The sequence below is a fragment of the Eutrigla gurnardus genome, assembly GCF_963514095.1.
Source record: "Eutrigla gurnardus genome assembly, chromosome: 1".
Taxonomy (NCBI): Eukaryota; Metazoa; Chordata; class Actinopteri; order Perciformes; family Triglidae; genus Eutrigla; species Eutrigla gurnardus.
Window position 1 is genome coordinate 36,218,869 of NC_139915.1, and position 26,528 is coordinate 36,245,396.

The 26,528-nt window shown below is 45.1% G+C and overlaps 2 protein-coding genes across 2 annotated transcripts in view; both read right to left on the bottom strand.

Annotated features, from left to right (window-relative positions):
* LOC311018579 (uncharacterized protein) overlaps positions 1 to 26,528 on the bottom strand; it is a 722,019-nt gene that overhangs the window by 639,639 nt on the left and 55,852 nt on the right. The window contains exons 9-10 of the mRNA XM_084017608.1: positions 25,707 to 25,835; positions 24,943 to 25,083 (exon numbers count right to left, since the gene is read on the bottom strand). Coding sequence (XP_083873734.1) covers positions 24,943 to 25,083; positions 25,707 to 25,835 — 270 coding nt within the window. The remainder of the gene's footprint in view (positions 1 to 24,942; positions 25,084 to 25,706; positions 25,836 to 26,528) is intronic.
* The window catches only part of LOC311018753 (stonustoxin subunit alpha-like), a 136,592-nt gene that overhangs the window by 81,442 nt on the left and 28,622 nt on the right, over positions 1 to 26,528 (bottom strand). The gene's annotated exons all lie outside the window — the stretch shown is intronic.

The window sequence follows — 26,528 nt, forward strand, 5'->3', positions numbered from 1 at the left end:
CATTAGAAGCATGCAGTTAGAACATTAAAGGTGATTACACGTTTGGTTGGCTCTAAGCCATACCTTCAGGTGGCTCTTAAAAGTAGTCAAGGTAGGGCATTCCTTTACGGGTAAGGGTAGTGTGTTCCAGATTGCAGTTCCTTTCGTAGACAGGGCATTTTGACTGAAAGAGGTTTTCCTGTATGGAACCACACAGTCCCTATTAGTAATTGATCTGGTGGTCCTTGTTTGTTTAAAAGCAATAAACTCTTTAAGTGGAGATGGCGCCAGGCCATGAAGTACTTTATATATTAAGCATACAGAGGAGAATTTACAAGAATTAGGAAAACTCAGCAAATTATATTTCACTAGAATGTTACAATGATGGTAAGAAAACGTTTTTTTGTCTAAGATTTTGAGTGCTTTTTTATACAGAAGCTCAATTGGTTTCACGATAGTAGAGCCGGTCATGGACCAGCTAGTAATACAGTAGCTTAAATGAGAAAAAATCATAGAGTGCAGAAACATCAGAGCAGCTGCTTCTGACAACGACCCTCTGATTTGCTTAAAGTTGCAAAGGTGATATTTAATTTTTTTTGATAACATTTTAACATGATTTTTAAAAGAAAGTTTAGAGTCTATAATCACACCTAAATATTTAAATTCATTAACAACTTCCAACTCGTCAGCACCCAAAAAAACACCTGAGCGAGAAGGCATGGAAGAAGCAGATTGCTTCAACAGAAATAGACAAACAGTTTTTTTTGCATTCAAAATAAGACACAAGCTTCACGTCACATCACATGTTTATGCCAACTTCAATGGCAGCCAAGTGGGAGCTTTTTGGAAAAGAAGGAATATTACACCTCCCTTTTAGATAGACAAGGCGGCAGATTGCAGCCTTTACCTTGCTGCAAATGTGCCACCTGGTCCATCTAAAAGGGGCTATTATGTAACCATGAATTGGACCTCAGTCCTCTTTCTGTTCCCACTTCTCCTCCCCTCTGGAGATCTCTGCTGCAGTATGGGTCCAGTAGTTCAAAGTCACTGTTTGACAAACAGCACAGAAAATAAACCAAACCTTTATTTATCAGCTTCAGACGACATATATTCAAACTTGAGTCAGAAGACTAGTTGTTGGCTGGTCTGCATGTTCCAGCGCAAGGCCGTAGCTACCATTGAGGACACGAGGTCATGTCCTCGCCATTTTTTTTTCACTGATTTCACTTTCCAATTTTTAAAAGTTGACTTTTTTTTCCTTCCATAACCAAGGGAAAATAAGTATAGCGGTACAGCTTTTACAGCTGTTATAGAGCGTGGTCGCAGGTATTATTACAATGTTTCCATTTCATTGTCTTCGCGACAAGTCTATTTTTTTCTCACGAGATATTGTTTTTAACATTCATTTTATGCCGAGCGGGGGCGAGCGCGCACGCACCAGATCAGGCACCGATAAAAAACTAAAAAGGAGCCGGTTAGAAATGAAGATAGGAAAAGCACAAAGAATGTCCAGGAGACCCGTCCTCACGAACGAGGGAGGATCAGATCAGATGGTGGCACAGGTTTAGCGATGAGGAAATCGTCACTGTCAGCTGCACATTCTGTCAGCAGGTCCGCTCCATGCAGACACTTTACAGATGATTGGTGCGACTGTTTGATGTGATTTAAAATAAAAGATTCTTCTGTGAATTTCGGGTTCGTTGTGGTGGTATGTCTTCTTGATGCTCAGCCAGGTACACAGGACAATCAAACGGAGAAACGGAGACGTACTTTTCAGTGTTTACTTTCTTAACTAGCCGGCTTCATCACCATGACAGCGACCAAACAATCACAACTACTAGGCTACTGAACCAATCACAGGCCAGGGGAACAGGGTCTATGACACACACGTAGGAACATGAATAGGCCGATACAAAATATCTAACAACTAATTTACATCTGTCAACAATTAATTACATTTACTGTACCCAAACATATCCAAACTTAACACTATTTCATTGGTTTGTGGTTGGGAATTATTGAAACAGGGTGATAAGCAAGTGCAGAGCAGTGCAGGGATGTAAAACCAAGTGTTTCTCAACCTTGGGGTCGAGGCCCCAAGTGGGGCCGCCTGGAATTCAAATGGGGTCGCCTGAAATGTCTAGTCATTTAAAAAAAAATCACTGATAATAATATATTTTTTAACTAGCCTAATTATTATTATTTTTTAAATTATGATTAAAAACACCACACAGAATCTTAAATAACTGTATTCTATACTTTTACTTTCTCAAATATAAATCGAGTTCAAATAAAATGCAGCACATAACCTTTTTTTTATTGAAACAGGGTTCTTATGGTGATAAGCAACTGGTAGAGCAGTGCAGGGATGTAAAGCCAAGGGGGCCACTCCCCCCACCCCCCCCCCCCCCCCTTCCCAATCCACTCTCTCTCTCTACACACACACACACACACACACACCTACACACACACACACACACACACACACACACACACACACACACACACACACACACACACACACCTACACACACACACACACACACACACACACACACACACACACACACACACACCTACACACACACACACACACACACACACACACACACACACACACACACACACACACACACACACACACACCTACACACACACACACACACACACACACACACACACACACACACACACACACACACACACACACACACACACACACACACACACACACACACACACACACACACACACACACACACACACACACACATACACATACACACACACACACACACACACACACACACACACACACACACACATACACATACACACACACACACACACACACATACACATACACACACACACACACACACACACACACACACACACACACACACACACACACACATACACATACACACACACACACACACACACACACACATACACACACACACACACACACACACACACACACACACACATACACATACACACACACACACACACACACACACACACACACACATACACACACACACACACACACACACACACACACACACACACACACACACACACACACACACACACATACACATACACACACACACACACACACACGACTGAATGTGCCCAGCACCCCAGTGTCAGTGGCACCAAAATGCGCCGAAGCAAAGACTCGTCACGTTTACCGTTTGTCTCTGGTAAAAGGTTTAAACAATCTACATTATCATTTGGAGCAGCAGGAAAGCCAACAGAAAGGCAGGAAAAGAAGAAGGAAGGTGAGGATTTAAGTACAATAATATTAGAGTGAGGGAAATGTGTCAAAAGGCAACAGGTGCAATTGGCTGGAAATGCTAGGCTAGGCTAGGCTAGGCTAGACTTGCCAACCAGCACTGACAATGTAACAGAACTAATGAAAGGAGATGCAGCTAGTGGTGGATTACTGCTCTTTGAAACAAGGAAACTGCCCACAACTGTTCACAGAGTCATTCTTTACAACGTCATGGTTTATTTAGACATTATTAGCTAGGTTAAGCACACAACACATAGCTAACGTTACCGAGAAGCTTATTCTTCACTCTGAGTCTGGAAAACCTACAGTGGCATGGCATGTAGTGGTGAACCTTCCCTTGCAGTCTTAAAGCAGTCCCCTTAGGATGCAGCTAATATATTGTAATAGAACAGAATCAACCTTTATTATCCACCAAAGGTGTAGAATTGTCTTGGGATCACCATTTGCAGAAGACAAAGCACTAATTATACTAAAATCACAATGACAACATACTGGATTAAAATAAGTCAAAATAACAGTTTGCTATGTTAGGATGGATAATTCATATTGTGCTGGACTTTATTTTTTAATATAGCCCTAACATGTTATTATGGTAGACCTATGACTCAGTTGCTTACACTTGTTTCTAAAAAAAAATCAACAGAGGAGGAGACAGGAGAGAAGGATGAGGAAATTGGGACAGTGTCAGGAGGAGAAGAGAGAGAGAGGGCAGGAGAAGTCACCAGTCAGGATTCCCAGTCAGGAGGAGAAGAGAGAGAGAGGGCAGGAGAAGTCACCAGTCAGGATTCCCAGTCAGGAGGAGAAGAGAGAGAGAGGGCAGGAGAAGTCACCAGTCAGGAGGAGAAGAGAGAGAGAGGGCAGGAGAAGTCACCAGTCAGGATTCCCAGTCAGGACGAGAAGAGAGAGAGAGAGAGGGCAGGAGAAATCACCAGTCAGGATTCCCAGTCAGGAGGAGAAGAGAGAGAGAGGGCAGGAGAAGTCACCAGTCAGGATTCCCAGTCAGGAGGAGAAGAGAGAGAGAGGGCAGGAGAAGTCACCAGTCAGGATTCCCAGTCAGGAGGAGAAGAGAGAGAGAGAGGGCAGGAGAAATCACCAGTCAGGATTCCCAGTCAGGAGGAGAAGAGAGAGAGAGGGCAGGAGAAGTCACCAGTCAGGATTCCCAGTCAGGAGGAGAAGAGAGAGAGAGGGCAGGAGAAGTCACCAGTCAGGATTCCCAGTCAGGAGGAGAAGAGAGAGAGAGAGGGCAGGAGAAATCACCAGTCAGGATTCCCAGTCAGGAGGAGAAGAGAGAGAGAGGGCAGGAGAAGTCACCAGTCAGGATTCCCAGTCAGGACGAGAAGAGAGAGAGAGGGCAGGAGAAGTCACCAGTCAGGATTCCCAGTCAGGAGGAGAAGAGAGAGAGAGGGCAGGAGAAGTCACCAGTCAGGATTCCCAGTCAGGAGGAGAAGAGAGAGAGAGGGCAGGAGAAGTCACCAGTCAGGATTCCCAGTCAGGAGGAGAAGAGAGAGAGAGAGGGCAGGAGAAATCACCAGTCAGGATTCCCAGTCAGGAGGAGAAGAGAGAGAGAGGGCAGGAGAAGTCACCAGTCAGGATTCCCAGTCAGGAGGAGAAGAGAGAGAGAGGGCAGGAGAAGTCTCCAGTCAGGAGGAGAAGAGAGAGAGAGGGCAGGAGAAGTCACCAGTCAGGATTCCCAGTCAGGAGGAGAAGAAAGAGAGAGAGAGGGCAGGAGAAGTCACCAGTCAGGATTCCCAGTCAGGAGGAGAAGAGAGAGAGAGAGGGCAGGAGAAGTCACCAGTCAGGATTCCCAGTCAGGAGGAGAAGAGAGAGAGAGGGCAGGAGAAGTCACCAGTCAGGATTCCCAGTCAGGAGGAGAAGAGAGAGAGAGAGCAGGAGAAGTCACCAGTCAGGATTCCCAGTCAGGAGGAGAAGAGAGAGAGAGAGGGCAGGAGAAGTCACCAGTCAGGATTCCCAGTCAGGAGGAGAAGAGAGAGAGAGGGCAGGAGAAGTCACCAGTCAGGATTCCCAGTCAGGAGGAGAAGAGAGAGAGAGGGCAGGAGAAGTCACCAGTCAGAGTCAGGATGCTCAGTCAGGAGGAGAACCTGGTGCATGCTTATCCCAAGCCCATGACCCAGCAATTTACAAAGGCCAGAGTCACTACTCTGATGAAGATAGGCAGAGCATTCTCCAGAACAAATGGAGCAGAATCCAACATAAATATCCTCAAAGGCAATTTGGGAAAAGGCTCCTCAGATACAATGTGGAGTGGGAAAAAAAATACCCCTGGTTGCGATACTCTCCATCTGAAGATGCAGCATATTGCTGTGTGCATTTTGTTTGGCAAACAAAAAGGGTCAAATGCCACATTCCAGAGGGAGGGATTTAAGGACTGGAAGAATGCTGTAGGTGAGAAAAGGGGGATCATCCAAAATCACGGAAACACTCCAGGGCATATGGCAGCTTCTGATCTGGCAGAAAACTTCCTTCATGTATGTAAAGGACAAAGGAGAGACATACATTCTGTAATCAGTAAAACATATTCAGACAAAGTTCAGACCAACCGTAACATCTTGCTTTCGATCCTTGACATAATACTGAATCTTGGAAAGAGAAATATTGCATTCCGTGGCAATTGGAATGGAGAGACCCTTGAAGAGGATGGCAACTTCCAGCACTTTGTTAACTGGAAACCCAAGTTTGATGACACACTTAAACTACACCTTGAGACAGCACCTCGGAATGCTACATATGTGTCACCATCAATTCAAAATGAATTGATTGCATGCTGTGGGGCAGAGATCCAAGAAACAATTATTCAGAAAATCAAACAATCAAAATACTTCTCAGTTTTGGCAGATGAAACAGCAGATATAGGTGGAACAGAGCAGTTATCTATTTGCATCCGTTATGTATCAGAGGTTTTTGAGATACAAGAGGATTTTCTGGGTTTTTGTGCACTTGACAGGCAGGATGCTGCATCCATCACTCATGCCATCCTAGCACAGTTAGAGAAGTGGGGGCTCCCTATTGCTTTTCTGCGGGGCCAAGGGTATGACGGTGCTAGCACCATGAGCGGTAGGTTGGGTGGTGTTCAGAAGAAGATAAGGGAGCTTCAACCACGAGCCCTTTTTACTCACTGCCGTAGCCATGCCTTGAATCTTGTGGTGGTCCATGGATGCAGTGATGTCCCAATCGTGAGAAACACGATGACTACGATTGAGAAAATAGCTGTTTTCTTCTCAGCATCGGCTACAAAGAAAAACATGCTGCAAGACCATGTTTTGCAGGAGCAAGGTGAGGGGGCCAGAGGAGGAATCCCTTTGATGTCTGATACCAGATGGGGGTCCAGAATTAAAACAGTGGGTGCCTTCCTCTCGAAGCTCCATCCCATTTACTCGGCACTGCAAAAAATTGAAAGTGATGGAACACGCCTTAATTCAGAAAAGGCCAGCAGGCTGCGAAACAGCATAGAATCGTTTGATACGATCATTACTGCAGTAATAGTCCACAAAGTTCTTGGCTACATACTGCCACTGACAACAAGGCTGCAGTCACCAAATGTGGATCTATTAAGCGCCTACAAGGAGGGGCGAGAAGTGGCTGAGGTCATTGAGAGCCTGCGCTGTGAGGAGAGATTCAGCTCCATTTATCAAGAAGCAGTGCGGATGGCTAGCACCATTGATGTTGCCCCTGTTAAGAAACGCATAACAACAACACAAAAACACAGAAGCAATGCACCTTCAGATTCAGTTGCAGAGCATTATCGAGTGAATTTGTTTCTTCCTTTCCTCGACCATGTCACTAGAGAACTGAAGACCAGGTTTGCTGAAGGCGATGAACCAGCGCTGCTTGCAGCCCTCCTAGTGCCGAATGCCCTGCCACAGCTGACCGACAGCAAAGAAAATCTTCTCCTGTCATGGTACAAAGAGGACCTGCCCCAGCCTGATGCTGCAGAGCAAGAAATACACAGATGGAAACATCATTTCAAGATGTATACTGGACATCTCCCTGAATCAGCAAAGGAGACACTGCAGAGCATTGACATGGGCTGTTATCCCAATATTCAGTGCATCCTTTGCATGTACCTCACATTGCCAGTCACCATTTGCTCCTGTGAAAGGTCTTTCTCAGCTCTACGCCGACTCAAAAACTGGCTTCGATCTGGCATGGGGGATGAGAGGCTGTCTGGTCTTGCTCTCATGCATGTACACAGAACCATGGCGGTAGATCCCATGAAAGTCCTCCAGAGGTGGGATCCTTAGTCCTTCAGTGGACACTAAGGACTAAGTGTCCACTGAATTGATAATGATGACATGTTCATGTACATTGCCTATGTCTGTTTATTAGTGTATTCTTTATATCATTACAGTTAGTGGTGAGAATCCACTCCAATGAAGCCCAGGAGAAAAAAGAACAAGATCCCCACCTCTGGATTACAAGCCAGCTGTTCCATAACACCCCCCCCCCCTCAGACACAGACACAGACACAGACACAGACACACACACACACACACACACACACACAGTAGTATAGGCCAGGCCAGCCATATACAGATGTTAAGGAATTTCAAGACATGAATTTTCATTCCAGTTAATTAATGATAATCAAGTTAAAACCTTCTCTCTCACACAGTTTAATATAAAACCTCATGTTCATCCACTTAACGTCAGAATTACATGACTGTTTATACAACCAGATGTTCAGCATCACTTGATGTTCCACCTCTTCCTTTTCAATCAACGACAAAATGAACGTTGCAGTTCAACATGTTAGTTATTACTGAAAATAAAAGTGTAATTAGCCACACTGATCTGTTTTATTCGTGCTTATTTCTTTCTTTTTGACCTTGGGGTGGGTCAGGGGGGCAGTTCAGGCCAGGAGGCCTTTTGTTTTGAGGGTTGAGTTGGGATTGACCTCGGTATTTGAAAAATCCTGGCTACGGCCTTGACAGCGTCATATCTATCAAAAAGAGTTGGATTAATTTGAAGCCTTCTCATTAGATGATCAGATCTGTTTTTAGCTGTAACATCATTTGAAGACATAGTTACATGCTCATTTTTCCAGGGCAGTCGGACTTCGTATCTGCCGTCAACAAACTTCACAGTTTCTTCAAATCTTTTCAGAACTGTTTCATCTGTCTGGGAATGTAATTCTTCCTTACCTATTCCGAGTGACTCCAGTTCCCAAAACCTGCCCAACTGGTTGGAGAGGGTTTGATCTGCTCAACACAGACATGCAGCAGTTCAACGTCAACAGCTTCGGTGACAAGATTCAGTGTGGTGACCTCTCCTTGCACAAGCCATCCAAACACACTTTCCAGCGCAACAAGTCCGTCTTCCAGCTTTTCCATTTGACCAGTGACAATTCTCCAGTACTGGTCTCCTCCAATTAGGACTCCCAGTTCTTCTGATTCCATTCCTCTCACGGGAACATCCGCCACAGGCATTCCTTTTGACTCCAAATCATTTCTTATCGTTTCACTTGCCATTATAATAATTGAAGAGCTCACCTTGGGCGTCTCCAGGAGCTGAACTTCGATATTCTGATTATTTCTGATGTTCCTTAAACGCACCTTCACCTTCTTGCATGTCAGTCTTTGAGGTGTTTTGGAGCCAAATACAAAAACATGAAGTGTTTCTTTACCTACTATTGGCAGGTTAAGTGCTCTGGATATGTCTTCTGGAATAAAACTACGTGAGCTCCCTCCATCTAAAAGACATCCAGCCACCTGACTTTGAGTGGGTGCGTCTATCCAAACGGTAGCTGTTTGGAGTAAAACTGTACTACTCATAGAACTACTGGGAGCTGCACTTGCTATCACTGCATCTGCTGTAAGATTTCGGGCAACTTGCTGTGTGCTTTCTTGTCTCTCTTCTGTGTGTTCTTCTTGTTGATTGGCTAATTGAGGACAGACTACTTTGTGGTGTCTTCGTCCACATTCTTCACAGGTAATTCCCTGCGTCTTACAATCACGCGCTATATGTCTGCTGCCTAAACACACAAAACACATGCCTTCTTTTCTTCATTTTTCTCTCCTCAGTTCAAGAGTCAGTTCTGTACAGTTCTTAGATCTATGATGGTTTCCTCCACAGAATATACACTTTGGCTCATCTCTGACGCTGACAGCGTGAAGCGAGGCTGTAGAGGCTGTGTAAGATCTCCTTTTTTACCGTATTCTTTTCTCCACATAGGACTTTCCCCATTGTTTCTCTTTATCTGGTTGGTGCACATTCTGGGTGAGATTGGCTGTTCTTTCACGACTTTCAACCTCCTTTTGGAAGAACGTCATCAGGCTTTGGACACTGAACGTGTTGTCATTATTTGCATCATCTCTTTCACTAGCGTTTTGACGGGTGAACTGCAAAGCCATTTCTTCTGGTATCATCTTCATGAGAATAGGGCAGAGCAAGTTGCCATAACTGTCAGAGACTACTCCCATTGAGCCTAAACTGCACACTTGTATCTCGATGTCATCATATAGCCTGCGTAAAGCTGCGACATCCCAGGCCCTTTTTACTGCTGTCAGATTTAATAGCTTATTCATATGTGCATTTATGATGAGATCTTTACGCCCAAATCGGCTGATAAGCATTTTCTTTGCATTGTCATCATTTTGGTCTGATAAAGAAAGTCCCATAACTACATTAGCTGCAGTGCCATATAAAAACGACTTCAAATATGTACATTTATCAGACTTGGTTAGACTGGCATTATTGTCAACTGCTGTCTCAAACTGGCTCCAAAAACATCTCCGGAAAACTTCTCAATGACCAATTTTGGCAACTTGCCTGCTTGTCTTCTCACCTCATTGTTTGAATATTGGGAAGTCACTGAAGCTGCGCTCTGATTGTCGTCCATATTTCTCAGGATGCGTTTTATCCGGGTCTTTCTTGACATGATTCGATCCATGTCTTCAAAGGCTGAATGAACCTCATCTTCCAAATCATCCCCTGCTGTCTCCGCTTCAATGTCATGGTCACTATCCATTAAAGCTCTTTCTCTCGCCGTCAGATGCTCCAAATATTCATCCAGCAAATCTGTGCTGGGATCTTCTTTTTCAACCTCCCGATCAATCTTGTCCAAGAGTCGTGTCGTAGCGGCCCGTATTGCTCCCCTTAGTTTCTTTGGTCTTTGCAGGTTCGACATTGTTGCTTTGTCCTATTATCCGCGTCTTCAGCTGTCATGCATTCTTTTTGTTTCTTCTCCCGGGTTTCGGCACCAAATGTAAGGTGTGGATATAGGAGGAGTGGAAGTTGCAGGTAAAAAAATGTACACTTTATTTCCTATACTTTAACAACTCTAAAATCAGGGGAAAGGGCAGGGAAAGAGTTCTGTGTGGCGAGAGTTGCCTTCTCCCAGTGGCGTCTCCCAGGTGACGCACATCAGGTCCTAATGAGCTCTGAGCGCAGACGCACTCAACTGCGGCCTCTCCGCGGCTCCTCTGAGGAACTGTCCAGGGTGCTGAAGGTGACAGGTTAGAACCGCAACAGGTTGAAAGCAGAACCCCACCAGTGATGAATGGATGGACATGGTCTATGAGATCTATGTTATGGAGAGGAGATCTTTTTCCCTCAAAGTGGAAAAAGAAAGGTTTTACAGGATCTGGACCAAATGGACTGAGTATGTAAAACCAATGAGATGTGATTTCATATGACTGTACTTGGGCATTGTGTGAACCTGTCCTCCCTTTGTTTGTGTGTGTGAGTGTTATTTGGATTGTCTCAAGTGGTCCCCAGTTCTGTTCTGTTCTGATACTGTTCTCAACTAAAACCAGTAAGAGTCAGAAAAACATTCCAGAAGGCCAATATGGACCAAATCACATGGACTTCCTGGAAGCATCTTTATCTGTCTTTGAATGACTAAGATTGGAATTCATGTATGTGATGGTAATTTGCCTTTCTAAAGAAAAAGATCATTTCAAAACAATAACATGGAAAACCATGGCAGATTGTGAAGACAAACTTTATTCTGTTCTTTTCTTCCTCTAAAATAAAACTTGCATCAAATGAAAATGTATGAACTCTATTTGAATTCCAATGAATAGTAATTTCTTGTTTTCATGTTCAACTATCCATCAGAGTAACATGAGAGAGAAAGGGAAGCATGCAGAAGAGTTGAGCAGAGGTGGAAGGGGATACATTGCAGATCTCATTCCAAACACTGAAGGATCTTCTGGATCAATACACGATCACAAACACTTCATTGACAAGTATGTTTTCACACACAAGGAATGTGACGTGGTGATTGGTGCAGAACAATACACACAGTCAGATAGTAGAATGACATCGTTACATCATTATGAAAACGGAACATTTACAATAGAATATGTGGAACTAATATAGAAGAACAGCTTCAATGATGTCAGCCATTCAAGGGTCTAGACCTCTGGGGGACCACAGTGTCTGGTTCCTCACATAGTCTGCTCTCTGGACTAATGTGAGCTACTATCTAGACCTCTGGGGGACCACAGTCTCTGGTTCCTCACATAGTCTGGTCTCTGGACTAATGTGAGCTACTATCTAGACTTCTGGGGGACCACAGTCTCTGGTTCCTCACATAGTCTGCTCTCTGGACTAATGTGGTCTACTATCTAGACCTCTGGGGGACCACAGTCTCTGGTTCCTCACATAGTCTGGTCTCTGGACTAATGTGAGCTACTATCTAGACCTCTGGGGGACCACAGTCTCTGGTTCCTCACATAGTCTGGTCTCTGGACTAATGTGGTATACTATCTAGACCTCTGGGGGACCACAGTCTCTGGTTCCTCACATAGTCTGGTCTCTGGACTAATGTGAGCTACTATCTAGACCTCTGGGGGACCACAGTCTCTGGTTCCTCACATAGTCTGGTCTCTGGACTAATGTGGTCTACTATCTAGACCTCTGGGGGACCACAGTCTCTGGTTCCTCACATAGTCTGGTCTCTGGACTAATGTGAGCTACTATCTAGACCTCTGGGGGACCACAGTCTCTGGTTCCTCACATAGTCTGGTCTCTGGACTAATGTGGTATACTATCTAGACCTCTGGGGGACCACAGTCTCTGGTTCCTCACATAGTCTGGTCTCTGGACTAATGTGAGCTACTATCTAGACCTCTGGGGGACCACAGTCTCTGGTTCCTCACATAGTCTGGTCTCTGGACTAATGTGGTATACTATCTAGACCTCTGGGGGACCACAGTCTCTGGTTCCTCACATAGTCTGGTCTCTGGACTAATGTGAGCTACTATCTAGACCTCTGGGGGACCACAGTCTCTGGTTCCTCACATAGTCTGGTCTCTGGACTAATGTGGTCTACTATCTAGACCTCTGGGGGACCACAGTCTCTGGTTCCTCACATAGTCTGGTCTCTGGACTAATGTGGTCTACTATCTAGACCTCTGGGGGACCACAGTCTCTGGTTCCTCACATAGTCTGGTCTCTGGACTAATGTGGTCTACTATCTAGACCTCTGGGGGACCACAGTCTCTGGTTCCTCACATAGTCTGGTCTCTGGACTAATGTGGTCTACTATCTAGACCTCTGGGGGACCACAGTCTCTGGTTCCTCACATAGTCTGGTCTCTGGACTAATGTGGTCTACTATCTAGACCTCTGGGGGACCACAGTCTCTGGTTCCTCACATAGTCTGGTCTCTGGACTAATGTGAGCTACTATCTAGACCTCTGGGGGACCACAGTCTCTGGTTCCTCACATAGTCTGGTCTCTGGACTAATGTGGTCTACTATCTAGACCTCTGGGGGACCACAGTCTCTGGTTCCTCACATAGTCTGGTGTCTGGACTAATGTGGTCTACTATCTAGACCTCTGGGGGACACAGTCTCTGGTTCCTCACATAGTCTGGTCTCTGGACTAATGTGAGCTACTATCTAGACCTCTTGGGGACCACAGTCTCTGGTTCCTCACATAGTCTGGTCTCTGGACTAATGTGGTCTACTATCTAGACCTCTGGGGGACCACAGTCTCTGGTTCCTCACATAGTCTGGTCTCTGGACTAATGTGGTCTACTATCTAGACCTCTGGGGGACCACAGTCTCTGGTTCCTCACATAGTCTGGTCTCTGGACTAATGTGGTCTACTATCTAGACCTCTGGGGGACCACAGTCTCTGGTTCCTCACATAGTCTGGTCTCTGGACTAATGTGAGCTACTATCTAGACCTCTGGGGGACCACAGTCTCTGGTTCCTCACATAGTCTGGTCTCTGGACTAATGTGAGCTACTATCTAGACCTCTGGGGGACCACAGTCTCTGGTTCCTCACATAGTCTGGTCTCTGGACTAATGTGGTCTACTATCTAGACCTCTGGGGGACACAGACCCAGGAGACAACATCTGGTTCCTGGCTGAGACTCTTTAGAGACACAGATTCTCATCTTTGAATTGACTCTGGATGGATTGTCTTTGTCTTCTGACACCATGTAGGGAGTTGATTTGATGATTTTATGTGTATACGTGCATATTTTTATCTGATCTGTTTATTTGATTCCTTTTATCTTTCTATTCTGTACTTTTTATTGTGTTTTATCTTGTGCAGCACTTTGGAAAACCTTGTGTTTGTTAAAATGGGATCTAAATGAAGTGGATTGGAATGGATTGGATATGTAATCACAGCGTGTGAAAAATGAGCTTCACGTTCGGTGTGAACACGACTTCAGAGCTAAAGACGACGCAGAGACACTGATGATCCAGGCCAGACTCCAAACCCAGGATAAAGAGGTTCAGTGAATGTGGTGTTGAAGGTGTGGAGGTGGATCAGTTTGTCAGAGGAGACTTTGTAGAAGGTCAGAGTGCCAGCAGGACAGTCCAAGTACACTGCTACCACACCAGAGGGGGAGGAGGAGAAGGAGATGGGTGTTTGTTTGTTATTGTGATAGACAGAGTAACCATCATCATAACAAAACAGACTCCAGGACTGATCATTCCCTCCAAACTCAGTGTCGTTTCCTCTCCTCTTGATTCCTCTGTAACTCACTGATATATAAACATCTCCTCTCCACTGGACCTCCCAGTAACAGCGACCAGTCAGACCGTCTCTACACAGCAGCTGAGGCTCTGAGTCAAATCTGTCTGGATGATCTGGATATGACTGGTCGTCGTCCACACCTGTCACCTTCCTGTTGTTGTCGTCCAGTTTGAGGTCTCTGCTGACTGTGTTTGTGTCCAGTTCCAGTTCACAGACATCTGATGGAGAGAACAAACACAATGCAGCTAAAGGTTCATCTCTGTCTCCCACTAAACTACGTCCCCATACAACTCATCTCCACTCTCTATTACGTTTCCATGGAAACAACGTGTTTTCTGGACCCAACGGTCAACGTTTGAAACCGTCTGAAAAAACCTTAACGAACAAAACAAAAACGCTACAAAACGACATCGTTGGTAGTAAAAATATCACAGTTGGGCCTAAAATGAGTAAAGATTGAAACCAGACCAAACTGTGGTCTGGTCTGTGGACTAATGTGAGCTACTATGGTAGAGCTCTGGGGGACCACAGACCCAGGAGACAACATCTGGGTCCTCCATTTAGGATTCAGGGACGTCAGGACGACAGGAGGACCATCTCAACGCTGAGACGCTTTAGAGACACAGAGTCTCAGGAACTTCTCTCTTCACTTCAAATATTTAAACTCACACAAACACCACAACAACGGGAATGTTGGGTATTCGCCTCCGTTGCCGTCCGGCAGGAATTGGCGTCCGTTTGCGTCTCTGCGTTGACTTTGTGTGTAATTGAAGGTGAAAATGTGGCGTTTGGTGTGAACACAACACGACATCTTTACAGCCACGAAGAAACAAACGCTACGTCCTGATTAGAATCGGATTTCAGTCATGAACACGTTCAAATCTGGAGCAGCTGAGTTACTGAAGACATACTCACACTTCATCAGACCAGGTCTCAGTCTCTGCTGTCCCCCATGGTCCACCCTGCAGGAAGACATGCAAACACCAGGAAACATGAAGCCCAGCTCCTCAGTCAGAGACTGTTGTCCATCTGTCCTCACCTGAGAGTCCAGTCTGATGTCTGTCCACCTGTCCTCACCTGAGAGTCCAGTCTGATGTCTATCCATCTGTCCTCACCTGAGAGTCCAGTCTGATGTCTGTCCACCTGTCCTCACCTGAGAGAGTCCAGTCTGATGTCTGTCCATCTGTCCTCACCTGAGAGTGTCCAGTCTGATGTCTGTCCATCTGTCCTCACCTGAGAGTCCATCTGTCCTCACCTGAGAGTGTCCAGTCTGATGTCTGTCCATCTGTCCTCACCTGAGAGTGTCCAGTCTGATGTCTGTCCATCTGTCCTCACCTGAGAGTCCAGTCTGATGTCTGTCCATCTGTCCTCACCTGAGAGAGTCCAGTCTGATGTCTGTCCATCTGTCCTCACCTGAGAGTCCAGTCTGATATCTGTCCATCTGTCCTCACCTGGGAGTCCAGTCTGATGTCTGTCCATCTGTCCTCACCTGAGAGAGTCCAGTCTCCAGTGTGGACCCTCCAGTCCAGCAGACAGCAGCTTGACTCCTGAGTCTCCTGGATGATTGTAGCTCAGGTCCAGCTGTCTCAGATAGGAGGGGTTGGAGTCCAGAGCTGAGGCCAGAGAAGAACAGCCGTCCTCTGTGATGAGACAACCTGACAGACTGAAGACACACACACTTCTGTCACTTCTGGGGACTTTTAAACTGAGAAAAAGTGATCATTCTCTGTTGTTGTGTTGATGTTGTACTGGGTGGGATAAGCGTGGCTGAGTGATGGACAGAGACGGATAGAGGAGGACGAGAAGTCAAGAAACAACAGTAGAACCAGTCTATGTGGTCTGTCTTCAGACCTGGTGTCCCAACAAAGATCTGGCTACTGATTTAAACCAACTAGCAAAGAAAACTGTAATTCAATAACATCTCAACTCTGTTTGTTGTCAGTTTTCATATTGAACTGGAGGAATTAAGTAACATTATTAATTAAATAACAAGTATTCTGAGAATAAAGTCAAATACAAAACTTGGAGTCTCATCTCATATCAGACATTCATGTGTTCAACTGCTCTTTTAGAGCCGCCATGTGAACTTTAGCAAAAGTGTCTTTTCAGGAATAAGAGCAAAGAAGTGAATATTTGGTGCATGTAAACGGATCATTGGAAGCTTCATAGGTAAACTTCTCAAAGTCCTTGAGTCTGACCTGAGAGTTTCCAGTCCACAGTGTGGACTCTTCAGACCAGCAGACAGCAGCTCCAGTCCTGAATCCTGCAGGTCGTTGGTACTCAGGTCCAGGTCTCTTAGACTGGAGGACTGGGAGCTGAGAACTGAGGACAGACCTTCACAGCTTCTCTCTGAGAGGTTACAGCCACTGAGTCTGAAGAGGAATCAGAAATGTGTGATGAAACTAGAACAAACAACTGTTCGTCTCCTTGGAATTAACAATGAAAACTCCTCAGCAAGATCGAAAACAGGCTTTACAAAGACTTACCTTGTGTTTGTATTGCAGTCCTTCACAAGACCAACAAGAACATTTCATTCATTGACCTTTAAACTTAACCAGCAAGGATTTTATCAATGAGAAAAAAACTCATCCTAAAACCAGAAATAAATGTAAAATGTGGTAGAAAAGAATTCAATGTAACTTCTGTCGACACTGTTCCAACACTAACTTCACGTGTTCAAACATGATGAGAAAACTCTTTGTATTCCTTGAAAATCATTGATTCTTTTCATGTTTTACTAGATAGAATCTTATCATTCCAAGCAGAAAGTGAGTTCTTCTGCTGCGTTCACACCAAACCTGAAGTGATGTTTGAGTTTGACTGCAGGATGAATTGGTTTTATTTGTGGGATCATTTGTGTTTAGTCACGACACTCATGCTAGACACACCAGCGAGGAGGCGGGGCTTATCTCCATGTAGAAACAACCAGGGTTCCTCCATCACGGATGAAATAACCACTATTGCTGCTTTGTACATGTTGTGAAGTCCCAGATACACCAGGAAACCAAACGCCGTCCTGTCTGAGTTCATAGCCTCATGACGACAACAGCATTTAGAAACGCCAGCTGGATTTGTAAAACTATTCAAAGTTAGAACGGCAGGGGAAAGACAAACAAGACGTTTGGTTTCTTTAGTGATTTTGTTCTTCTGCTGTTAGATCGTTACCAGCAGAAACGGGTTTCATCAGCCATGGAAACAGATTAGTAGCAAAAGTGTCTTTTCAGGAATAAGAGCAAAGAAGTGAATATTTGGTGCATGTAAACGGATCATTGGAAGCTTCATAGGTAAACTTCTCAAAGTCCTTGAGTCTGACCTGAGAGTTTCCAGTCCACAGTGTGGACTCTTCAGACCAGCAGACAGCAGCTCCAGTCCTGAATCCTGCAGGTCGTTGATACTCAGGTCCAGGTCTCTTAGACTGGAGGACTGGGAGCTGAGAACTGAGGACAGACCTTCCCAGCTTCTCTCTGAGAGGTTACAGCCACTGAGTCTGAAGAGGAATCAGAAATGTGTGATGAAACTAGAACAAACAACTGTTCGTCTCCTTGGAATTAACAATGAAAACTCCTCAGCAAGATCGAAAACAGGCTTTACAAAGACTTAACTTGTGTTTGTATTGCAGTCCTTCACAAGACCAACAAGAACATTTCATTCATTGACCTTTAAACTTAACCAGCAAGGATTTTATCAATGAGAAAAAAACTCATCCTAAAACCAGAAATAAATGTAAAATGTGGTAGAAAAGAATTCAATGTAACTTCTGTGGACACTGTTCCAACACTAACTTCACGTGTTCAAACATGATGAGAAAACTCTTTGTATTCCTTGAAAATCATTGATTCTGTTCATGTTTTACTAGAATTTCTAGTAAGAATTAGAATTAGAATTTCTCAAAGTCCTTGAGTCTGACCTGAGAGTTTCCAGTCCACAGTGTGGACTCTTCAGACCAGCAGACAGCAGCTCCAGTCCTGAATCCTGCAGGTGGTTGTTACTCAGGTCCAGGTCTCTTAGACTGGAGGACTGGGAGCTGAGAACTGAGGACAGACCTTCACAGCTTCTCTCTGAGAGGTTACAGCCACTGAGTCTGAAGAGGAATCAGAAATGTAGAATAAAAAACAGAACAAGTCTGGCTTACTTCGGTGCTAATCCCCTTCACTTTAATTATCAGACGGCTGACGGCAAGACACGGAATGTTAGCTTGTGTCTGGTTGTAGCATTTATTCACCGACAAACATGCGGTACCCACAATACACTGCTGCACACTGTACCACGCTGTAATCTAACCGATGACTTCATACTCACCGTCTCACTCTCTCTCTCTTTATACTTCAACGTACAGAGAGCCAACAGTGTTAATGCATTAAAAAGATGAATGTGTTAAATCCACAAATGAATCATCCCGCGTTAACACGTTCATTTTGATGCCCAAATATTTAAAGGTACAATATGTAAGAAATCTAAAGCAACTGGCCGTAAAATCCTCCTAATATGTCATAGAGACTCAGGAATAATGATCATATAACATACTGAACTCACCAACAACAACAGTACAGCCAAAATATTAGCATTTAAAAAAATATTTTGTGGACCGCAAATCCTGTTTATGTTTTGAAAACATGTTTTGGCACGTGGCGCCACCCACTGGCGTCTACAAATCATTGCAGTCAGTAGAGTCTCAGCTGCCGAGCAACCACGGGTTGCCAGTTTCGACTGAGCTACAATGGCGGAGGCAACGAAACCCAAAAGAGCTCGTTATGATTCACAAAAACGCCAAGATAAAAACCGAGGCAAAGCGGGGGTCTATATAGGGGATGCATTTGAACGGTGGAGACAGTAGAAAGCTGAGAGGAATTTGAAATCGGATGCAGAATTGGCTACTCTTCTCCTAGACGGGTAAGTTGAGCTTGGCTAACTAAGTTAGCATCATAGCTTGACGGGGATGGACATTTCTAATACTTTGAACTGTTGAGTAACAACATTATTCATTTAGATCATAGAAACAAATGTTAGCAGCACAGCTAACGCTAGCAGCATTAGCACTGTCCTGTTACGAGCTGTGCTGCTAACGTTTGTTTCTATGATGGAAATGAGTTACGTTGTTACTCCGCTGTCCGGCTGCCTTCGGCGCGTTTGGATACGCCAACAGCTCTGGCAACCTCGAGTCTGGAGGGGAGGGGGTGGAGGGGGAGGCGGATACGACTCGCCGCAGTGTTTTGAGTTTGAGTGTAGTACCGTTTTTGGCCACATTCTTACATATAGCGCCTTTAAACATCAAACTGCAGAGAAAAGAGTTGGGTTTCTTTAGTGATTTGTTCTTTTGGTGGAGCCGAATGAATTTGCACATTGATATTTTATATTTTTGTCTATTTTACTTTCAGGTTCTGATTATTGAAACAGTAAATCAGCAAGTACTCAGTACTTGAATAGTTTTTTCACTAAATACTTTTTTCCTCAAGTAACTATTTGGATGACTACTATTTATTATTTACTTTTTGCTGTTTGGAAAACCAATCAAATCATTCAGAATGCAGATAGAACCTTGTAATTCCATGGTGGTTCGTTGTATTTTGAATATAAAAACTATATTTACAGAGCTTTGCTGGAGGCTTGGACCACCGGCAGCAGCCTCAGAAGAGCCTCCTCTGAAGCAGAGTATTTCTTCAGGTCAAACACGTCCAGACGTTTTTCTGACGACAGTAAGATGAAGACCAGAGCTGAACACTCAGAAGGAGACAGTTTACGGGAGGAGAGATATCCTAAAGTCATGTACTGTTGGATCTCCTCCACCAGAGAACGATCATTCAGTTCATTCAGACAGTGGAACAGATTGATGCTTCTCTCTGGAGACAGATCCTCATCAAGCTTCTTCTTGATGTACCTGACTGTTCCCTGATTGGTCTGTGAGCTTCTCAGCAGACCTCGTAGGTGTTTCTGATTGGTCTGTGAGCTACTTCCTGTTTGTGTCAGCAGACCTCGTAGGTGTTTCTGATTGGTCTCTAGTGACAGACCCAGAAGGAAGCGGAGGAACAGGTCCAGGTGTCCGTTTGGACTCTGTAAGGCCTTGTCCACAGCTCTCTGGTGCAGATGTGTTAGTTCAGGTTTGTCTCTGGTGACTTCAGACGCCCCGGAGGTTGTTGGTTCTTCTGCCATCAGATTGACACCAGACTTGATGAAGGTCCGATGGACATGAAGAGCAGCCAGAAACTCCTGAACACTCAGATGGACGAAGCAGAACACCTGGTCCTGGTACAGTCCTCTCTCCTCTCTGAAGACCTGTGTGAACACTCCTGAGTACACTGAGGCTGCTTTGATATCGATGCCACACTCTGTCAGGTCTGGTTCATAGAAGATCAGGTTTCCTTTCTGCAGCTGCTCAAAAGCCAGTTTTCCCAGAGACTCAATCATCTTCTCGGTCTCTGGACTCCAGTGTGGATCCGTCTCAGCTCCTCCATCATACTTGACGTTCTTCAGTTTGGACTGAACCACCAGGAAGTGGATGTACATGTCGGTCAGGGTCTTGGGCAGCTCCCCTCCCTCCCTGGTCTTCAACACGTCCTCCAGAACTGTAGCAGTGATCCAGCAGAAGACCGGGATGTGGCACATGATGTGGAGGCTCCGTGAGGTCTTGATGTGGGCGATGATCCTGTTGGCCTGCTCCTCATCGCTGAACCTCTTCCTGAAGTAGTCCTCCTTCTGTGGGTCAGTGAACCCTCTGACCTCTGTCACCATGTCAACACACCCAGGAGGGATCTGATTGGCTGCTGCAGGTCTTGTGGTTATCCAGAGACGAGCAGAGGGAAGCAGTTCCCCCCTGATGAGGTTTGTCAGCAGGACTTGGACTGAGGTGGACTCTGTAACATCAGTCAGGATCTCGTTGTTGTGGAAGTCCAGAGGAAGTCGACACTCGTCCAGACCGTCAAAGATGAACACAACCTGGAACCCTTCAAACCTGCAGATTCCTGCTTCTTTGGTTCCAGGGAAGAAGTGATGAAGGAGTTCCACCAAGCTGAACTTCTTCTCTTTCAGCAGGTTCAGCTCTCTGAAAGTGAATGGAAACGTGAACTGTATGTCCTGGTTGGCTTTGTCTTCAGCCCAGTCCAGAGTGAACTTCTGTGTTAACACTGTTTTCCCGATGCCAGCCACTCCCTTTGTCATCACTGTTCTGATTGGTTCATCCCTTCCAGGTGAGCCTTTAAAGATGTCTTCTTGTCTGATGGTTGTTTCTGGTCTGTCTGGTTTCCTGGATGCCGTTTCAATCTGTCTGACCTCATGTTCCTCATTGACCTCTGCAGTCCCTCCCTCTGTGACGTGGAGCTCCGTGTAGACCTGATTCAGGAGGGTTGGGTTTCCGGCTTTAGTGATGCCCTCAAACAAACACTGGAACTTCTTCTTGAGGTTAGACTTGAGTTTACGTTGGTACACTGCACCAGCGGTTCCTGGATAAACAACAAAGGAACCCAGTTAGTGGATCCTACAGACCCTTTTACAGTCTATGAACAAGCCATGTGTTAGAGCCATGTATCCCTGTAGTCCTCAGTATGAGTGACTTATTTAATGATTAAATCAGAACTATTGGAGACAATATCAATCAGGTGCAACATGAAATAAATAAAAGACTTTTACAAGACAAACAGAACTGAAGGATATAACCCTTTGAAATGCAGCTGCAAAGCTCCACGAGTCAGTCACTACAACCAGTGGTGGCCTTAGGCTTTAGGGGCCCGTTTCAATACTATGTATGAGGCCCTATCCCATGAAACATTTAATTACCCATATGTTTGCACCCATGCGTCTCTGATGCATTGAAACCTGAAAGGATGCAGCGGCCGCTACTTTCAAATTAAAAGCCCCCCGCTAAGAACCCAGTTCTAAACTCCGATAGGGTGCAATGTAACGCTCTTATTTTGAAGACACATTCGTTGTCTACATCGTTTCCTCCGCCGCAACAACTTCACTTGCAGAAGGATGCCAGAGAATTCACAGAGACGCTGGAGAAGTTTGTGATATTTTCATCCCGGATTTTTGAGATGAAGGAATTAAACACCTGTCCCAAATAAACGCCTCGTCTGTGAAGTGATTGAAACAAATGATTATTTGGTATTTTACGGTATGATAACTCCCGGCCCGGGGAGAGAGACACGCATCACAGTGCTCAGCTGCAGACACAGCAGAGAGGTGAGGAGACGCGACGCATCATGACTGACAGGCATCAAGGCCACTCAGCGTTACCTGACCGCCCCGCCCCCAGATACTTCATTCACAAAAACAGGGCCTGTGGAAATGCAGGGAGGAGTCTCATACATTCACTTGCTCACCTGTCTTGCCAAATGCATTGCTTGTCTTTTTGTTGTTGAACAGATTGCAAAGTGGCACTTTTATTGTCTCTATTTTTGAACTTGATACAAGTTATGACACAGCTGCACTTTTATTGTCTCTGTTTTTGACCTTGCTGTTATTTCACGTTATTGCGTTAGAGTTTAGATCCAGCATGATGTTACTTGATAATCCGGAGGCGCGGAGCGAGCGGGCGTCGGTCGGACAGTCTGATAACTGCACAGGTCCTTCACTCAACTAAATACAGAGAAATGTCCCACACAGTAACATTACAGAACCAAACAACAGGAACGTAGTAACTCTAACTGTCTTTGACAACTTATATGAGGAAAAAAATACCACAGCTGTACGTGGAGAAGCGTCCGTCCTCCCGCCTGTCCTGCCGACTCTTCCTCACATTTCTGCCTGAAAAACAGCGTCTGTCACCGGCAAAAAACCTTAACTCACCGAGTGTTTGTGATGGAAATGTATTTTCACCACAAACACAAACACCCCGCTGAGTTCAAATCGACGGTTGTGGTGATCTGTTTTAAATAAATGTATTAATTTATTTTCTTTTAAATAAATCACTGCGACTGTCAGCCCTCCCGACTTCAGGGAACTTTCCCCCAGCCTCCTTCCCGAGTGACAGAGTCAGACAGCGACCTGATGCCCATTATGGAATTATGTAGGCTACTTTAGCGAGAAAAACCTAACTTTGTCACTTTCCAGGATGTTTGACGCCAACGTCATCATCATGACGTGTACCATCGCGCCTCATTAGGAGCCTCACTTTCTGTGGGAATCACAGGTGATCGGCGGAGATGCTTCGCTCTGTGTGAATCACCATCTGTGGAGAATTGCCGAACCACCGCTCCCGAGATAATGCAGAGACGCTGTTTAAAAAGGGCTAGCCTACAGTTTCACCACAAGTTTCATTTATTCACTCTTTTTGTTTCTTTTGATCGGCCATCCCATCATGTTTGGGGGCCCCCCAGGCCGCCTATGACTACAACACATCACAATACAGCATCATAGAAAGAGACGGGATGATGACGTGTTGGAAATAGTACCGTTGGGTTTTCTAAATATCCTGGTAGACCGTAACCTAACCATTTAGTTCCTACGAGCTGAAAGTCACCAGTTAACACGGTCACTGGGTGAAGTGAAACACCTGTTTCTCTGAAACGGTCGTGATCCTGTCTGAACTCTGTAGAACTTGAGTGTTGGAATATCGATTCTGACATCCGAACATTAACAAACATTGAAGTTGTGTGCAGCCTATTAAGAGTTTGGAAATATGAAGTTCTTCATATTGAATCCTTCTCTTCTTTCCACCATGTTAAATCTGTTAAAATCCTCTTACCCATCAGCACACAGGCAGCCAGCTCCTCCTGCTTCATTCTCCTCAGGAAGTCCACTGTGATCTTCTGAAACGCCTCTCTGCTCCTCCTCTGCTCTTCATCCTCACCGTCCAACAACTCCTCTTCCTCACTCTCCAAGCATTCTGGGTAATCTGGACTCAGGACCTTCTGGATCTTCTCCAGCTCGTTCTTCACAAAAGTGCAGATGTTCTCCTCCAGCAGCTGGAACAGAAGGATAAACTGAACATGAACTCTAAAGAACCCAACATGGGATTCATGTGTGGGTCTGAGCAGCATGGAGACCACTAGAACCTGTTCAGCATTGAATCTGTAGTGGATGTGGTTAATAGTGAAAGGTGAGCTTGTACATGTACTCACCATAAATATGGAGTCCAGGTGTGTTTGATGCTGCCGGGTAAACGGAACCTCTGAGATCTGCTGAACTCTGTGGAGAAAACCAAGTTCAAAGAGTCACTAAAGCACAGACTGGAGATCACAAGTGGACGTTGTCATGGCGACGTCACCCGTTGGTTTGTGGACTACGGTTTTGAAGCCTCGGGTTCTGATGAACACAAGCGGCAGAGCAGCACCCTGCAGCAACCTTACTGGATCTGGATCCATGTGGATTCTGGTGTGAAACTGCTAACAAAGTTAGCTTCATAATTCAAGGTCAACTTTACAGCTACGTGTTAAAGTCATCTTAGTAGATAACTGTTGGCTTCTCAAACCTGCAGGAAACCTCATTCAGGTCTTGGTCCAGATGGTGTAGCTGGTGAACTGTACTTGATATGGCTGATCAAGTACCCAGTTTAGTCAGACCCACTTGGAGTCTGATGCTGATGCACCAGGTTTTCAAGTAGCTCCGATGTAAACCCAGCTTAGTTTAGCTGAGCTTAGTGTAGATCCACCTCTTTGTCATTAGCCTTCACGTTAGCCAAGTTAGCTTCTCTCTGACTCTTAACTTTCCTCTGACTGGTCTAGACCTGATTTATCCTCCAAGGAGAGTCCAGGTTCAGTTCTTACCTTCCATCAGCAGCTTGTTCAGTTTTAAAATTAATAGGGCGACCCATAGACCAGTCACTCTTCATGGACACACAGCTGGGTCCCGGTCCAGGTCCAGGTCCAGGTCCAGGTCCAGGGGAGTCTGGTCTCTGCTGCTGCATCCTGATACAATAAATACACTTTAAGATTCTCACTAGTTAAGCTTCATTAATCAGTTTGCTTTGATGATATTGATGAGTCATGTTCTGAGAGTTGATGCTAGTGTCAGGATCAATACTTTGAATGGATCTGGGTCACATGAGACCACGTGGACATGTGAACACTCGTCTTAGTGCTACACTCACACTAGGAGCAGTGGACAACGTTTCCGTTGCATTAGAACTGTATGGGGTGACAATGATGGGAAAACGGAGTTATGACTCTTAAAAAACTTTACATTTTGGTTGCTAACTCTCCACTGGGCATCGGACGGTTCTGGCCTCCACGTAGTCCATTACCTCCTGATAATAGACACGTCCTCGGGCATTATCAGTTACCTTAACACCTAAAATAAGAGTTTGCTGGATATAAAGTGTCTTACTTTACTACTCTACAACCTCCCTTGAGTGAGAGGAAGACGGTGCTCGAGTTTGGTGTCTGTTGGTTTGGAGTCTTTTTGTTCAAAGCTTAGCTTAGCCTCGCTGCTACTTCTCTATGTCGTTAGCCTTCATGTTAGCCAAGTTAGCTTCTGACTCTGACTCTAGACCTGATTTATCCTCTAAGGAGAGTTCAGGTTCAGTTCTTACCTTCCATCAGCAGCTAGGTTCCCTTTAAAGTGATCAGGGATACCCATTGACTGGTCACTCTTCATGGACACACAGCTGGGACCAGGTCCAGGTCCAGGTCCAGGGGAGTCTGGTCTCTGCTGCTGCATCCTGATACAATACATTTAGATTTCAGATTTTCACTAGTTAAGCTTCATGAATCCGATAGAGAGAGCGAGAGAACAGAACATTGTCTACCAGCATGAGACCAAGGAGTTAACTGGGCTAGTTGGCAGGCTAATGTTGCTAGCTATAGAGCTAGCTGAGTATGTGCTAGTTATCTAGACAATCAGTGTTTAGACTGGGACCGACTGTATTTGCCATGAAGCCCTGTCTGACATCTGCAGGTAGTTTCTCCTTCCTGGTTTGATTCAGGAAGTCCCTGAATGCACCTTTCCCCGTTTAGAGAGCTTCCATGACTGTCCCAGATGACCCAAAGCATGCTGTCCCACATTAGCATCAGATTTGAGAAAGTGGGACGACTAGAGACCAACAAACCAAAACACATTCCAACAACTCGATGCATATTTTGTTGCTTGAATGAATCACAAACATGATTTGATCATTATTTATGACTGATTTATATCCTCAACATTCATTTAGTCAGAATCCTATACGTCACTGACAGCTTCTGATTGACATTAGCCCTGCCCCTTTTCTGTGACCCCGCCCCCTTGAAGCTGCGTCATTTCAGTCTAAACCTAGTAACCGTCCTGATGACTAGATTTAGTTGGAACAGGAAATAAAGGGACTGGAGATCAGGCGTGTCCCACATGAGCCCAGTTTTCTAGATGTGAGTCAAAA